Raw genomic sequence first — 16380 nt, 5'->3', positions numbered from 1 at the left:
TCTGATGGAACATCCTGGATAAAGAAACCCAGAAACTGGCAAAGGTTTGGAGGCAGGGAAGAGCAGCAAAGGGCTGTACCTGGAAGGTCTGGAGGAAGGACCGAAGGGATGGCTGTGTCTACCCTAAGGATAGGGAGCTCACTACCCAGAAGCAGCCCATGCCATGGCTCAGCAATGCTGAAAGTCAGAATTCTGTCTATCCCTAGCTGGCCACATTTTGTGTTTCAAGTCGGAAGAAGCCACCGGGGCCGGGCGCAGTGGCTCACGCCTATAATCCCAGCACTTTGGGAGGCTGAGTCGGGAGGATCACCTGAGGACAGGAGCTTGAGACCAGCCTGGCAAACATGACGAAACCATGTCTCTACTAAAAAAATACAAGGCCGGGCACAGTGGCTCACACTTGTAATCCCAGCAATTTGGGAGGCCAAGGCAGGCGGATGACCTGAGGTTGCCAACATGGTGAAACCCCATCTCTACGAAAATACAAAAATTACCCGGGGATGGTGGCGGGTGCCTGTAATCCCAGCTACTCAGGAGGTTGAGGTAGGAGACTCGCTTGAACCCAGGAGGTGGAGGTTGCGGTGAGGTGAGATTGCACCATTGCGCTCCAGCCTGGGAGACGGAGCAAGACTCCACCTCAAAAAAAAAAAAAAAAAAATTGGCCGGGTGTGGTGGCTCATACCTGTAATCCCAGCACTTTGGGAGGCTGAGGTGGGCAGATCATGAGGTCAAGAGATCAAGACCATCCTGACCAACATGGTGAAACCCCGTCTCTACTAAAAATACAAAAATTAATAGCTGGGAGTGGTGGCACATGCCTGTAGTCCAAGCTACTCAGGAGGCTGAGACAGCAGACTCACTTGGGAGGCAGAAGTTGCAGTAAGTGGAAATTGCACCACTGCACTCCAGCCTGGGTAATAGAGCGAGACTCCATCTAAAAAAAAGGGCGGGGGGGGAAGCCATAGGGATCCCATGCCACTGTCAGGAGGCCCAGACTGAGTGTGGCAAAATTGTGAAGTCAGCCAAGTACTACCTATATCCCACTTCCCCCTCCTCCAGGACATACTCCCACCACTGCCCCATTTGGGGGCAAACAGCCAGGGAGGGGAGCAGGGGGCGACTGATGGACATTAACCACGACCACAGAGTCACATAGAGCCAGCGTGGGGTGGGGGACCCCATAGCTATATCAGAGATCCCTAGCTCCGGCTCTCAGTTTCTTCCTCTGTGAAATGGGAGCTATTTTGTAGGTTTCTTTTCCCTGACTGTTGCAAAGATGAGAAACTGTAAGCCTGAAAGTGATCTTGCCATGAGAGATGAAATGCAAGCCTCAGAGGGAGAACTGTTATGTCCATCCTCAGCACCAGGTGGGCCCATTTCTGGGGACTGCCCCCTCCTCACTCTCAGGGTGGGGCAGAATGCAGCTGACCCCTCTCCCCAGAGAAGCCCCTGGCACTCATCCTCTGAATCAGAGCCCTATCGCTGATCAGCACCAAATGCCTGAGTGTTTCCTGGGGCTGATAGAGGGGCTCAGACCCCTGGTTCTCAGACCTGAGTTGGGAAGAGCTGGCCATGGCCTGTGCCATCCCTGGATTTCCACACTGGTGGCTGTACCCTGGCTAACTCTTTAGGGCTCTGATCTCACCATGAGCTTGAGGAACAAGCCCTACACTGCAGAGCTCCCTAGGTCTGCTCAGCCTTGTCCAGATCATATCCCCTGCAACTGCTCCAGACTTGCCTGTACAATCTCACTGTATGTCCACGGCCAGGGCTGGATAGCACCTCCTCAGGCAGGAGCAGTGGGCTCTGCCAGGCCTGCTGCTCAGGCCCCCTCCGGACAGATGCTGAGGGGCTGTAAACCTGCCTCAATTGAAATGTGCAACAGGGAGGACAGTGATGTCCTTGCTGTGCTGCCAGCCCCACCTCCCCGCTCTGAGCAAGGGGCTGTGAATCAAGCTGCAGTCATCTTCTAACCTTGAGCTACTGCGAGGGACCAAGCAATGGAGTGTTTGTGACCCAGGAGTGGCTCCCAGTTGGATGGGGGTGTCTTCTTTGGCCCCACTCAAAGTCCCTGTGTCCTGGAAATCACTGGACATCTGGGTTGAGGCCACACTGACCACAAGGCATGTCCAGTGCCTTCAGTTTGTCAAGTGCTTTCACAGTCACTATCTTGTTGGAGCCCCACAGCAGCTGGTGAAATAGGTGAAGAAGACTGCCAGACCCATTATATAGAGGAGGTAGATAGGCTCAGAGAGGCAAACAGACTTGCCCAAGGTCACACAGCTAACTAGCTGAGCCAGGAACAGCCTGGAAACCACTAATTCTTGGGGGCAGAGTAGCACAGGCTTTGTGGCTTTTGGCTTTGGGGCAGGTACCGAACTACTTTGAATCTGTCATCTCATTTGTAAAATGGGGACAGGCGGGGGCATGGTGGCTCATGCCTGTAATCCCAGGACTTCAGGAGGCTGAGGCTGATGGATCACTTGAGGTCAAGAGTTCGAGACCAGCCTGGCCAACATGGTAAAACCCCATCTCTACTAAAAATACAAAAATTAGCCAGGCATGGTGACACACGCCTGTGGTCCCAGTTACTCTGGAGGCTGGGGTGGTAGAATTGCTTGAACCTGGGAGGTGGAGGTTGCAGTGAGCCAAGATCGCCCCACTGCACTCCAGCCTGGGTAACAGAGCGAGACTCCATCTCAAATAAAAAAATTAAAAAAAAAAAAAGAAAGAAAAAGAAAAATGGGGTTAATAATAGTTCCTGTCTTGTCAGGTTATTGTGGTGATTAAATGAGATGATGCTATAAAAAGTATTGGGCATAGAAGTAGCATAGAGACCTGCTCAATAAATGTGAGCAACATAATTGTTATTATTATCCCAAGGATATTCAGCTGCTGTCCCTGTGCCGGCCATGCTTCAGATGAAGCCCTGGTACCTCTAGGCTGTAACCTCGTCTTTGTTCAGGACCTGCTGAGGTGGGCTCAGGGACTGGGTGTGGAGATGTGGGGACACAGTGGAGGCCACTGGGCTCCTTTCCGAGGCTGCCCACCTGGTGAAGGTGGCCAGGAGCCTGTCTATGGCCCTAATTTGTAGCGCCATGGAAGTGGCTGCCTACTTCCTCGCACAGATCTCAGGTCTGCTTAGGGCCACGCCAGGGCTGGCTGAGGCTTTGCCCTGAGGTTTTGCTCTTGGTCTCAGAACCAGGCTGAGAATCAAAGCTGAAAGGACTGAGGATGGTCCAGACCCTCCAATCAAACCCCTGCCCAGCCCAGGTGATCCTCCAGGCTCTGTGGATGCCTAGCATCCCAGCATGGAGGACTGTGCCATGGGAGCAGCTTGCCATGCCCCTATGTCCCAGGCAACCCTAAGATGGAAGAGGGTGAGGCAGGGCTATGTATCACCGAGTAAGTCTGCCTTGGAGTAGAAGGATGGCGGGTGCAAGTGATGCAGGGCCTGGCCAGAGTGATGCACCCCCAGGCCCTGAGTCCTGCAGTCTCCAAACCACCCCGACTGTGAACCCTGGCTTAAAGGGACACCACTCCCTTTAGAGCCCGCCTCCTGCAGGGGAGTCCTCTCTAGGACATGGCCCTGGCCAGCAGCCAGACTTCACCACAGAGTTCAGGGGCTAGCAAGAGGAGGATCAGACCTCCCATAAGATTTACATATTTTCAGACACCCCCTTCAGGAGCCCCGCAATTAGAAGGGAGGAAGGGCACTCCTGCCCACACCTCCTGGGACCTAGGAGGCCAGTGGGCATCTTCGTGTCTAAGAGGAGCTCTGTGAAAGCTTTGGGGCCTGCGGGGCCGGATCCTTAGCATTTTTAAATTTTATTATGACTTCATTTGTTTAAATATATATATATATATTTATAGCTCTATGTGCCCACCGCCCTGGCCCCCTCCCCAGCCCCTAGTTTTTCCCCCTGGCTTTCTGTCTAGTGGCTGTATAAGGCAGCACCGTCTGTGTGCTCTTGTCTGACACTGTCTGGGTGCTGCTGTTCCTCGTGACCCTTCGAGTCTGTTCAGGGGCCAAGGTAGAGCCTGAGCGGCGGCTGGTCAGTGGAGAGCGCCGTGACTTGTAGGGGGCTGGGGAGGGCTTGTGGAGGCCTGCGTGGGCCTCTGCATGGGCAGGCTCCGGGGGCAAGCCCACCTCCTCCTCCTCCGCCTCCTGCTGGCCATCCCCCTCCTCATCGTCACAGCACAGAGCGTGGTAGAGCACTTTGTCACTGAACCGCACCCTCTCCCGCGTCCCTGGGGTCCGCTGGGGCAGCTGGCTCTTCACTGCGGGGCCAGCACCGAAGGCCTCCTCGCTGGAGGAGTCTGGGGTCTCCACTCGTGGCCCATTGGGGATGGGTGTGCCACCATTCATGAGGCGGTAGTCAGGGCCAGCCCCTGGCCGAGTCGACTCGGGACCGTCCACGGAGTCCGAGGGGGTAGAGACGTCCAGGAAGGAGCAGAACTCCCAGCTGTCTGAGAGGATATCGGCTGTCATGAAGTCCAGGTGGCCCAGGTCAAAGGGGCCGCCCACGCCCGCCTTGTCACTGCTAGAGGTGCTGCTCACAGTGGCTGTGGTCCAGTCGTCCGGCTCCAGTTCAAAGTCGAAGTCCGAGGTTAGCTTATCGATCTGGCTCACCACCTGACCAGGAAAGGGGAGAGGAGATGAGAGGGGCCAGGTGGGTCCCTGCGTCAGCCAGGTGTGAGTGTGTCTCTGTCCCGTCCCTGTAGAACCCCTGGCTGGTGAGCATACCAGACAGGGGAGAGCCTGCAGGACGGTGACCGGCCTGGAGGTCACAGGTTGGTTTGCCCTGTGGAGGGCCCAAATCAGATCAGGCTGGACAGAGCTTGTTCAGTGCCCTGGGGGAGAGGGAACTGCTTTCCAGCCCTGCACACCATCCATGCACTCACCCGTCTCTCAAACACGGCAGCTGCTCTGGGGGCAGCCCTGGTGATCAGGAATAAATCTTCCTTAGTTTGAGAGGGGACCATTTCAGAGGGGCTGAGGGCCTCCAGCAAGCGCATTCCACAAAGAGCTGAGCGGCCCATGCACCCTCAGAGAGGAAATGATGTGAGTGATCACAAGGAAGACCCTGTGTGGGCTTTCTAAAGCATCCTGGACCAGTCCTTGCAGCTGGCCGGTGACTGTCGCCTCTGGGTCTCCACCATCCATCAGGGCAAGAACACCGGGTGTACAGCACCGGCGGGGTCACCCCACCCCCATCTCCATCTCCGGGAGCCTCCTCATTCCTTCCCCTTCCCTGCCCACTGACAAGTGGAGATCAATCCTGGCTTGTTGAGAGAAGGAATAAAGCAAGCATTATTTGATAAGCAATAAAGAAGCTATCTATTCTGGGCCCAGAGCTGCTTGTTCAATGCACTCAGGGGGCAGCTCAGCTGTGGAGGTCACTCCACCCCGGCCTGCCTTGCATAAAGTGAAGCCCTCAGCTTCTATACAGGCAGCTCTGCCTTGGGACACTCCCTTTCCTGGGTGGCCACTGTCAGCACATAAATCAGGGAGGAAGACAGTGGGGGAAAGAGGGAGATTCAGTTAGAGACACAGGGACAGGACAGAGCAAGAGAAGAGTCCAACCAAAAACAAAACAGAAAAACAATGAAAACAAAGCAGAGAGGCCAAGAGTCAGAGTGACGGAGACCAAGAAATCCACAGTGAGTCATCCAGATCAGAATCCAGCCCCCAGTACCTCTCCAGTGCCCTTCACCTGGGGTCAGAGCAGACAATTAATTAATTAACTCAGTAAGTCCTTAATTCAATAAACATTTGCTGAGGACTGCTGCTGTCCAGGGATGTGCTAGGTATTTGGCAAGGAGTGGGGGTAGAGAGTGCCCCAAAGTGAGAGGAAAGCAAGGACAAAAGTGATGGCCAGAGTGGTTTGGGCCAGTGGGAAGACTACTTGGTCAGGAGCGAGGGGCTGGATGTAGGAGACCTGGTCAACCATTTTCCCTCTCTAGGTCTCAGTTGCTCAGTCTGTATGCAGAGAGGGTGGGTGAACTAGTTTACTTCCAAGGTTCCTTCCACATCTGAGATTCTAGGACTCTGTTTATAGGAACGACTCTGAGAAGCTGCTTGGGTGCTGATGCCTAGGGATGGCCCCTCAGCCATTGCCCAGGACAGGAGTGGGATGAGGCCTCCAGAAGAGCTGGAGGAATCGGGACATCTGGATTCCAGACTTAGCTTTGACATTGTTCTGTGTGTCTTTGGGCAGGTTACAGAACCTCTCTGGACCTCAACCTCATTCACCGCCAAGTGGGTATGACAATCCCAGACCACCAAGTGAGCATGACAATCCCAGCCAACCTTATGAGAGCTTCATGAATAACAGTGAGAAGGGCAGCAAAAGGGCTCTGAGAAGCACTGGGGATGAAAATGACACCATCTCCCATCTTTGAGCACCTACGATGCACCATACTTTCGAGTGCTCACCTCCACCCATGAGATCATTATCTCCTGTGTTTACAGATGAGGAGTCTTGGGCGCTAGTCCCTGGAAAGCTGAGAATCTCCCTCTGTGGCCCCCTGCAAAACTGCACACGATCGTGAAATGCTGCTGTGACTGCTGGGCTTGGGCAGGCGGTGGGGATAGGGCCCTACCCTCCAATCAGGCCACCTCTTCTTGTGCTTCTCCCAGGATGATGCCTTCCTGCACCAAAGGAACCTCAGAGAAACTCCTATCTCCCAGAAGCCCTTGCTCAACCCAAGCTCTACCTGAGAGCTGGTGGGACTGCTGGCCTAGGGTAGGGGTCCTCAGACTTGAGTGTCCCTCAGCTCACTCCCAGAGTTTCTGGTTCTGCAGGTCTGGGGTGGTGCTGGAGAAGGTGCCTACCTAACATACCTCCAGGTGCTGCTGCTGCTGGTCCAGAGACATGCTTTGAAAACCACTAGCTTAGGGCACCGGGAGATTTAAGCTGGGTGAAGACCAGCAACTCAAGGCATTGATGGCCTCAGGAGAGGCCCCATCACCTCTGGGGCAGCTATGCCCTCAAATGAGACTCCCCTGATCAAGCCAGAGCTGTGGAGTTTGCTGCCTGAGGGCGGGGCAGAATGCCATTAGGAATTGGAGTTGCATGACTTGGCTGTGACCTCGCAGGGTCAGCTGAGGCCAGGTTGGGCCCAGAAGCTGGGTCTCCTGATGCTTAGTGAGGATGAGCACCACTGGGCCTCAGGTCCAACAGCAGGGAAGATCCAGGGTACACATGGCAGGGTACATGTACACAAGCCTTCAGGCTGGAACACTCCCCCAACCCAAGAAGCCCTTCCTCTTCTTTATTAGTATACCCCTCTCTGGTTCCAACCTGGGGGGATGGAGGAAAAAGAAAGAGGGAGGCCTGCATTCCCAAGTCCCACGTCTGCCACCTCTTGGCTGAGAGACCTTAGGCAGATGATTATCCCTTTCTGGGGCTTGATTTCCTGTCCTGTAAAAGGAAGTAACACTCCCCTCCTCACCCAGGGTGATGAAAATTTAAGATATGGGCTGAGTGCACTGGCTCACGCCTGTAATCCCAGCACTTTGGGAGGCTGAGGCAGGCAGATCACGAGGTCAGGAAATCGAGACCATCCTGGCCAACATGGTGAAACCCCGTCTCTACTAAAAAAAAAAAAATTAGGCGGGCGTGGTGGTGTGCGTTTGTAGTCCCAGCTACTCAGAAGGCCGAGGCCAGGGAATCGCTTGAACCCGGGATGCGGAGATTGCAGTGAGCTGAGATAGTGCCACTGCACTTCAGCCTGGTGACAGAGAGAGACTCTGTCTCAAAAGAAAAAAAAAAAAAAAAGAAAAGAAAAAGAAAAAGAAAATTTAACAGATATGAATGTGTTTTACATCACAGAGTCAAGATACTTAAACACTTAAGAACCTAGGCTCTGGAACCAGACGTGGGATCCAACCCTGGCTTCACTGCTTACCAGCTGTGTGACCTTGGTCAAGTTACTCAACGTCTCTGTGCCTAAGTCTCATCATCAAAGAAGAATTCTAGTAATACCTACTTGATAGGGCTGTCGTGAGGATTTAATGACTTAATGCACTTTGGACAGCATGTGGAACAAGGCAGACTACCAATATCCACAATGCACTGTTGGGGGCTAACATGTGATCATGCCCCAGCACCAGGCCCAAGAGCAGTGGGAATTAGTTCTGCACCAAAGGAATGACCCTCTGATGTGGGTCCAGTGTCTGTGGCAGAAGTTCCAGTGCCTATGGTAGAATAATGGGACACATTGGGCCTTTCAAAACCTAGCACATGGACAGTACCTATTTTGCCTAAAGTAGGGCTGTCTCCAGAAAGAACAGAACCAGAAGAGGTTCTAAAAGCCAACTGGCTATGAGGCCCACAGGCAAATCTGGCCCAATCTATTAGGTGAGACAGGTCACACCACTTGATGAATGACATAGTGAGGATGTGAAAGGGAAGCCATGTACCCGAGGGTACGCAGCTTCTCTGTGGGGTCCTGGGTCAGTCCACAATCCCTACTGCCCTTCCCTGGTGCCTTGTTTCCTGGGCCAATGGTGAGAGCAGGTGTGGAGCAGGCCCTAGTCTTTCTCTCTGCTTCGGATGTCTTGAAATCTGTGATTTTTCCCTAAGGTTTAATAATCATTTTGCCTACATGTAATTTGGGATTGTCTTGGAGTGCATGGAAATAATTATATACACAGAAGGAAAGAGAAGGGGAGAGAGAGAGTGGAGAGAGAAATGGAACCATAAAATCACAAAATCAGGCAACCTCCAAGCCAGAAGGGACTGCAGGCACTGTTGAATCTACCTGTCTCAATGTGTTTGCTGAGGGGGACAATGAGGCTCAGAGACTGGAAGGAACTGAGCTGGGACCAGAGGGCGAGTCTTGACTCCTGGGCATTGCACCTTAAGACCAAGAATGACTTGCTCTGAAGAGACCAAGAGGGAGCCCTAGAGAGAGAGCAAAGGCAGGACTGAGGGCTATGACAGAACCTGCAGGCCTCATGCCAGGGGTGTCCCCAACCTCTGTCCTGGTCACAGCCTTAGCACCCCTCACTGAAGAACTGCACCCATCTAGTCTTCCCACTGATAGCAACTTCCTCCCAGCTCTTGCTCCATGCTGCACCTCGGGAACTTTCCCATCAGCCAACAGGACCACGTTACCCCTCTGCTTCTAGCCCTTCCGTGCTCCCCAAACTCCTAAGCCTCCCAAGCATAACTCCCTACCCACCCCCTTTCCTCTCCAGCAAGCAGCCTCCACCCTGCCAGGCCTGCCTCCTCACCACCCCTACACACTCCATCGAGCTCACTTCTGCCTCTGGGCCTCACCTGATGCGCCCTCCCTCCTTTCCTACTCACTCCGTCATCACTTCGAGAAGGAAGCCTTCCCTGATCCCCAGATGAGGTCAGGTTCCCTATGAAAGGCTCTCAAAGCACCCTGCACCTCTCCTTAAAATGTTACCCAATATTTAACACTGCTACAATTTTGCACCTATATGTTATAATGTGGTTGATATCTGTCTCCCCACTAGACAGTAAACCCCATGAGGAGCAGGACTAGGTCTCTTTGCTCACTGCTACATCCCCAGCTTGGCACAGGGATTGGCACTTTTTGCAAACACAGCCATTGGATGAGTGATGAGTTGAGACAGATGGCTTAATAAAAACTACTTGGGAGGCTGAGGCAGGAGAATGGTGTGAACCTGGGAGGCGGGGCTTGCAGTGAGCCGAGATGGCGCCACTACTGCACTCCAGCCTGGGTGACAGAGCGAGACTCCGTCTCAAAACAAACAAACAAACAAACAAAAAACTGCTGGGGGCTTCTTTTCTGAGGAAGAGTTCTATAGTCCTGGACAATTCCATATTGCCAGACCCCAACCCTCTCTCCAGCCCTGGCTGAGCCCCCTCTCCAGTGGAAGCTTTGCTGTGTTCCTTAAGGCCCTAGAGCTAGGACTGAGGACCTGTAGTCCCAGAACCAGCATCCTGTACCCCCTGGATCCCCCACCACACCCCCCAACCTGCCCTACCTCACCTCCCCTGACAAGCTGCCACCTCCTTCCCTCTCTTCCAGCTCCCCAAGGCAGTTGGTTACATAACTGGGGATTCTGCATTATTTATGACCACTGATTATTTTTTAATTCTGTGATTACGTTATTATCTTCCTGGGGGGGCTGTGGAGTTGGAGGGGCAGGGAGCTGACTATGATTCATGGCTCTCATCCTGCAATTTGGCCTAATTGGCCAGGGAGCTTCGGTAAATCAGTCTGGAGGAGGAGAAGGCAAAGGGAAAAGGGAGGAAAGGAAGGCGTGAACAAAAATAATAAGAAAAAAATCCGCACAGTTCTTGCTGAGCTGCGGGTGATGGAGCTGACCCACTTTGGCACAGCTCCGTGATCCCCAGCCTCTCCTGCTCCAGCTGCTTCCTGGCTGGGCCACATTTATCTCACACTTGCATGGCCTGTGGCTTTCCCTGCCACCTTCAGACAAAGCCCCTTGCCGATGGGACTGCACAATGGAATGGCCAGGTAACAGAATGCCAGGATGCCTGCTTCCTAGGCAAATCTGGTGGGGGGATCCTCCACTGCCACCCCAGGGTGAGGAAAAGTGGTGCCAACCTCTCCATCCTCCTAAGGTGTTTGGGCCAAAGTGGGCAACTATGCCCTTAAGTTATATCCCACCTAAGAGTCACTGATGATGTGGGCGACACTGGTGGTATTAATGCAAGGATCACTATTGGGCCCCCATGTTGAGTGACACCTCGGGGAGGGGAAAACCAAGGATGAGGAGGCCAAGTACCTGCTCAAGATAAGCTTAATACCTGGGGGCTAAGGACAAGGGCCCTTAACCCTGCCCTTGGGAGCTTCTGGTGGGTGGGTAACAGAGGAGCAGTGGGGAGGCAGATTCCCACCCAGAAACATGACCAGCAGATTCCTGGAGAGTATGTGGGATTCTCACTGAGAACGAATCCAAATTCCGTGCCATGCTGTGCACAGCTCAATGGAATCTGACTCCCTGCTCCCTCTTTGACCTTTCCTCTGCTCTTCTCCTTGTTCACTGCCCTCCAGCTGCTCCGGCTTCCTTACTGAACCTGAATATGCCAAGCACATTTCCTCCCTGAAACCTTGGCACTGGCTGCACCCTCAGCCTGGAATGCTCTTCCCCTAGATAGCCATGTGACTTGTATCCTCACTTCTGTGGGGTCTCTGTTCAAAGGCCACCTTATTGGAGACCCCCTTCCTGCCCCCATCCCTGTCACTCTCTATCCGCTTTCCCCACTGGCAGGGAGTGAGACTGCCGACTACAGGAGAAACTAAGGGCCAGGATGTGGTCCTGTCCTCTCTGGTCATGGCTAAGAAATTGATGTGATTCCAGAAAACAAGGCCGTACGTGGAGCTGAGGAGCAGGCCAGTGCTAGAATAATTCATTAAAAACATCTAACAGATATGGAGTGAGCTTTGTGCCTCTCATAGTGCTAAGTGCTTTATATATGTCTCATTTAATTCTCACAACCACCCTGGGGCAGGGGTAGGGGAAGATGCCTAAAATGTAGTCTCCCTATTTTTACTGATGGGAAAACAGAAGCACAGAGAGGTAAAGTAACTTTTGCAAGTTCACACAGCTAGGGAGAAGGTGGAGTTCAAATGTGAACTACAGGCATCTAGCTGCAGAGCCCATGCTCATAGTCCCTGAGCGGTTCTGCATCTCTAACTTAAGATCTACAGAACTTTGAGGAGCTTAAAAAGCCTGCTGGGACTGGCCCAGTATCCTGGAGTATTGGGGAGCCTGGGAGAGATAAGGGCTAATTAATGATTGACCATCATATCCCTCTGCAGCACAATTTTAGCTTTCAAAGCACTTTTACGTTCCTCACCTCACTTGATCCTTTAAAAGACTTTCCCCACCAATGAGATAGAACTTGCTCATTGCCCAGGGAGCCAGTGGCAGAGCTATAGCAGGGGTTTGAGAGGGCGAGGGAGGTGTGGGAGAGGGAACTCCAACTCCTCTAGGAGTGTGAGAAGGTGTTGACCCCCCGCACTGCATGCCAAGCCCCTAATAAATCCTTGTGAGGTCACCGTGCACTGCAAATCACCACATCCCATTTCAGAGATGAGCAAACTGAGGCTGAGGGACCTGGGGAGGAAGTGCTTTGGTGTGGCTCATCTTTCAGTGAATTTCAGGCCATATGCTCAAGAGGATGAGGAGGGTCTGCCACAATCAGTGGCATCAGGGGGCTGGGGAAGGGGAGCAGCAGGCAGAGGAGGAAGATGGCCGAGGGGAATAGCGCTGAGCCCTTCCACTCCGCTGTCCTTGTTCTTTCACCAAGCATCTGTGCAGCCCCCCATCCACAACAGTCTTGTACGTGACTCTCATCTCTACTTCTAAGTGCTTGGCCTGAGACAAGAACCCAGCTGGTGGGTTCTAAGCTGGTGCTGCCCAGGTCATGGGGTGAGGTGAGGGAACAAGTGAATGCCTCTCAACCTTGAGCCTACCCATGCCCCTGATAAAAAAAAATGTTACACAAAGAGACTGAGGAGAGCCAGGCAGATTCAGCTTTACAGCTCCCTTGGAGAACCAAGAGCCAAGACCACAGGTTCCAGAGAGCAGGGAGGTTCCAACCCTTTTCTCCAAACCAGGGTGTGGCACCCCCCTTGGTAACCCCATCTCTGGCAAATCCCATCTCACAGGAATACAGTGATGGCATCTCTTCTTCTGCTTGGGCCTCCCAGAGCTTCACCTGCCTTCCTCCACACTCTCCTCTGCCTGTCACCCTGTGTCTAGACCCCGCCTGGGGGATGAGAGAGTTCTGAGGCTTACCCACTCCCTCAGCTGGGTGCCATTGGCAGCGGGCAGGCAGTGGCATACGGGGTAGGCTCTGGTTGCCGTAGCAACCTGCCAAAGTCTTGGGTGGAGGCACATGGCCTACAGGGTGTGTGGGGGGAGGGGACTCATTTTTCTCTGTCCTGGCTTAGGCCTCTGGACTGCATAGCCTATGAACCTGGACTCTGCTATTGGAGACGTGGGAGTGGGTGAGTGTGAAAGGGAAGGAGAGGGCATCTAAAAGATCTGCAAATAAATTCTAGAGCTATTGCATCACAGATGAGCATAAGGGATCATCTCTGGAAGGCTCCTGTCAAAATGCAAAGAGATCGCCCAGTTGCTCACCTGCTGAAACCTCAGAAAAGGCATCAGGAACCCGAGTTCTAGGCTTACTTCTGCCACTGGTAGGCCTTGTGACCTTGGACAAGCCCCTATTGCTCTCTGGGCCTCAGTTTCTTCAATAGTAAATGGACAGGGTTGTTCTATAAGATCCCTTCAAGCTCTGGGTGGCTATGCTGGGGGGAGAGGGAACACAGATGCCTAGAAGATGCCCAACTGGGAAAAGGCTGGGAGTTGTATCAAAGTTGACTCCCAGGTTTAGAGTCAATCCTGGCTCTTTGTGGGTACCTGCCAGGGCATAGGTCTCATGTCCCTGGCCAAGACTGAGACTGGACAGTTCCTATGGCCCTGATTTAAAATAAGATGGGGGCAGGGGGGAAACTGTAGTGCCTTGGACCCAAGAGGTTGGAGGAGGAAGGGTTGCGCAGGGGCATCTGGCATTTGATCTCCAAATTGTACTGTCCAAAGATGTGCAACCCAGACTATGGCCAGCCCAGTCCATGGGCAGAAGCACCACCACCTCAGTCTGCCCAAAGCAACAGTCATTCCCATCTTCTGAGATGGGATTTCCTGGCAGGCTCCACGAGGCTGACCCTGGACAGCTCCTGTCCTGGCATCTCTATGCCCACTCCCTACTCCATTCTGAACATAGCGCCCTTCAAACAGCCCCTCCTCCTTGGCTCTCAGGCCAGGCTGCAATGCCACTCTGTCAGCCTGGTGTTGGTACCTACCATCACCCCACCTCTTCAGCCTTCCTAGAGCCCCTATCCTTCCTGCACAGCTAGTCATGGAGAGCTTGAGCCCATAACTCCAGCTCAATCACTCTCCCTGCCGTCTCTGCAGAGGCCCTCGTTACAAGGAGTTGAAATTTGCCTAAAGCCCACCTGGCTGGTATAATGGCACCCAGCGGGCAAATTCAGGCTAGCAGCTCAGAACGCTGGTCATGCATTTTGGACTCGAACGCAGCCCAGGGGGCAGGGCTGAGGACATGTGTACCTCATTACCCCAGTGATGTGAGAAGCAGTAATTAAACCCGGCTCCACTTAGAAAGACAGAGAGGGACACACACATCCCAGCATTTCTCAGTGGTTTTTCAGCCTTGGCAAAAATATTTAGAACGGTGGGATGGAGAAACGCATCCCCTTAGGGAAGATTCCTGCCCCTGCCACAATATGCAAGGAACTCTGTTATCCACTACAGCACCCCCAGACCCATTCTTACCCTAGGATAAAGAGGACATAGGCGGCTTAAATTTTTCCAAGATCAAGGGTTCTCAGTACCTGTGTGATTTCTGGGGATATGCTTTGAGCTGGGCCTCAAGCAGTGGGAATCACCTCAGCAGAACCATCCACACTCTCTCAGGGCCCCTTGTGACCAGGTCAGAGTCTGGGAGACAGATGGTGAGGTCAAGGGTCAGCTTGGGTCCCAGAAGGGTGTCTTCCACTAAGAAGCTGCGGCAGGGATTCAGTCCTCACTGGCCATCTTGGCAGCCCTTGGTGCTAACCCAGAGCTCCAGGCCCACTGACATGATGCTCAAGCAACCTCTACAACACCAAGGCCCCTCCAGCCTTGGGGTCTGATGAGACTTTTAGCAAAGCAGATTTGGGGAAAGGAGAGCAAGGAGAAAGAAGGTCCCCAGTAGAGTGACACATGTGCACACAGCTTTGCACACTCCAACATATTTGTGAGTACATTTTTGTGCCAAGCCCAGGAAGGCCGGCTTAGGGTCTGTCTGGTCACTGCTCATCCCTCACTTACCTCCCTCAGCTCCTTGGCCACCTCCTTGAGCTCGCGAAGGATGCCCTCAAGCTGCCCGATGACCATCTTCATGCGCTGTCGAATCCGCTCCCGCTCACCACCACTGCTGGGGTCGTCACTGGGCTGCCCGAGGTCCGGGGCGCCCCGAATGTTCATCGTTTACCACGTGGCCGCAGGCCTGCCCATACTCCCCCCAGCTGGGCACACGCTGCGTCTGCCTCCACGGAGCCCCCCACGGCTGGGCAGAGCTCCACATCTTAACGGCCCCCCAGCCCACCCTGGTCCTGGGCGGCCCTCAACCAGCCCCTTCCTCCTGCCACCCCGCCTCCTCTGCCTCTGGGTGGAGAGTGGGACACCCAGAGGGAGACAGAGTCTGGCAGAGGGGGTCAAGGTGAGGACACGGGAGGGCAGGGGGAGGGGCCTTGGATCCCAGGAGTGGCCTCCAGGTCTTGAAGTGCCTGTGGGTATGCAGAGCTGATCTCTGCCTGAGCTTGAACACAGAGGCAGGGGGATGACTCTGCAGGGACTAAGGGTAAGAGATGCCCTTGGGATGGGGGAAGGCAGCAGGGATCCCCTCACAACTCCTAGGCAGTTGCAAAGGCAGAGGTCTCTGGATGCAACAGACACCTGCAGAGGGATGGTGGCCAGGGTCTTCCAGATGTGGAAGGGGCTCCGGATATGGGCAGCTCTGGGGAGGGAGCTGGATTGGAAGAGGGCAGCCCCCTGCGGAGAGAGTGAGCCTGGCGTCAGCCCTCCCAGGCTGCAGCACCAGCCGGCAATGCTGCTGCCTCCCTCCTCTCGCCAGCCTGCACCCTTCCTCGCTGGAGATTTTTTTTTTTTTTTTCTTTGTGGGGAGGGGTGGTGGAGGCAGATGGTTTACAGCACAGCCCCTCCTCTAGAGGGAAAGGGAGGGAGCCCCTGCTTTAGAAGCAGAAGTCCTCAGCCTGCTACCGGGCACCCTGGCCGTAGCTCCCGCACCCCCCCATCCCCCTCAGCCAGGCCTGACCAGGCTGGTTCACCAGAGGGCCTCTCCAGTCACCCATCCTCCCTCCTAGCGCCCCCAGGGTGCCCTCATTCCCAGCGGACCCTCCCTCCCCCAGCCCCGCCTTCCCTGAGAACCCCCACTCCTGGACTCACCTAGGGTGGGGGCACCGGCCTTCCCTCCAAGCAGCGTCGGGGGCCAAGCCCCAAGACGGGGTTGGGGGGCCCCCAAGGCTCCCTAGGGCGGGCTTCTCTCTCTGGACCCTTCGGCCCCTGGCCTCAGGGAGGTCCTCCGAGCCGTGACCGGAGACATCTGGGCTGTGAGGGGGGGCGGGGCCTCCGCGCTCCAGGGAAGGGGGCAGTAAAAATCTTTCTCAAGCCTCTCCAGGCTCGGGGTCGGAATGAGCGAGGGTCCGGCGGATTCGGGGCTCTGAGGCCACAGGTGACCAGGGCGCGAGGAGGCCAAGGAGACGCCGGGCCGGTCCCAGCGCGTGAGCCAAAGTCAGAGGGCTGGGAGGGCGCCG

General features: G+C 54.4%; 1 protein-coding gene across 1 annotated transcript; it reads right to left on the bottom strand.

The window, feature by feature from the left end:
• Positions 1–3809: 3809 nt before the first annotated feature.
• On the bottom strand, positions 3810–16356 carry INSYN1 (inhibitory synaptic factor 1). The gene is made up of 3 exons (XM_010383269.2): positions 16013–16356; positions 14876–15598; positions 3810–4636 (listed from the first exon to the last, which is right to left on the bottom strand). Exons 2-3 carry the CDS (start codon positions 15029–15031, stop codon positions 3911–3913), a joined length of 882 nt encoding a protein of 293 aa, XP_010381571.1. The 5' UTR covers positions 15032–15598; positions 16013–16356; the 3' UTR covers positions 3810–3910.
• Positions 16357–16380: the final 24 nt, after the last annotated feature.

The sequence above is a fragment of the Rhinopithecus roxellana genome, chromosome 5 (assembly GCF_007565055.1).
Source record: "Rhinopithecus roxellana isolate Shanxi Qingling chromosome 5, ASM756505v1, whole genome shotgun sequence".
NCBI classification, from domain to species: domain Eukaryota; kingdom Metazoa; phylum Chordata; class Mammalia; order Primates; family Cercopithecidae; genus Rhinopithecus; species Rhinopithecus roxellana.
This window is presented reverse-complemented; position numbering and strand designations above follow the sequence as displayed.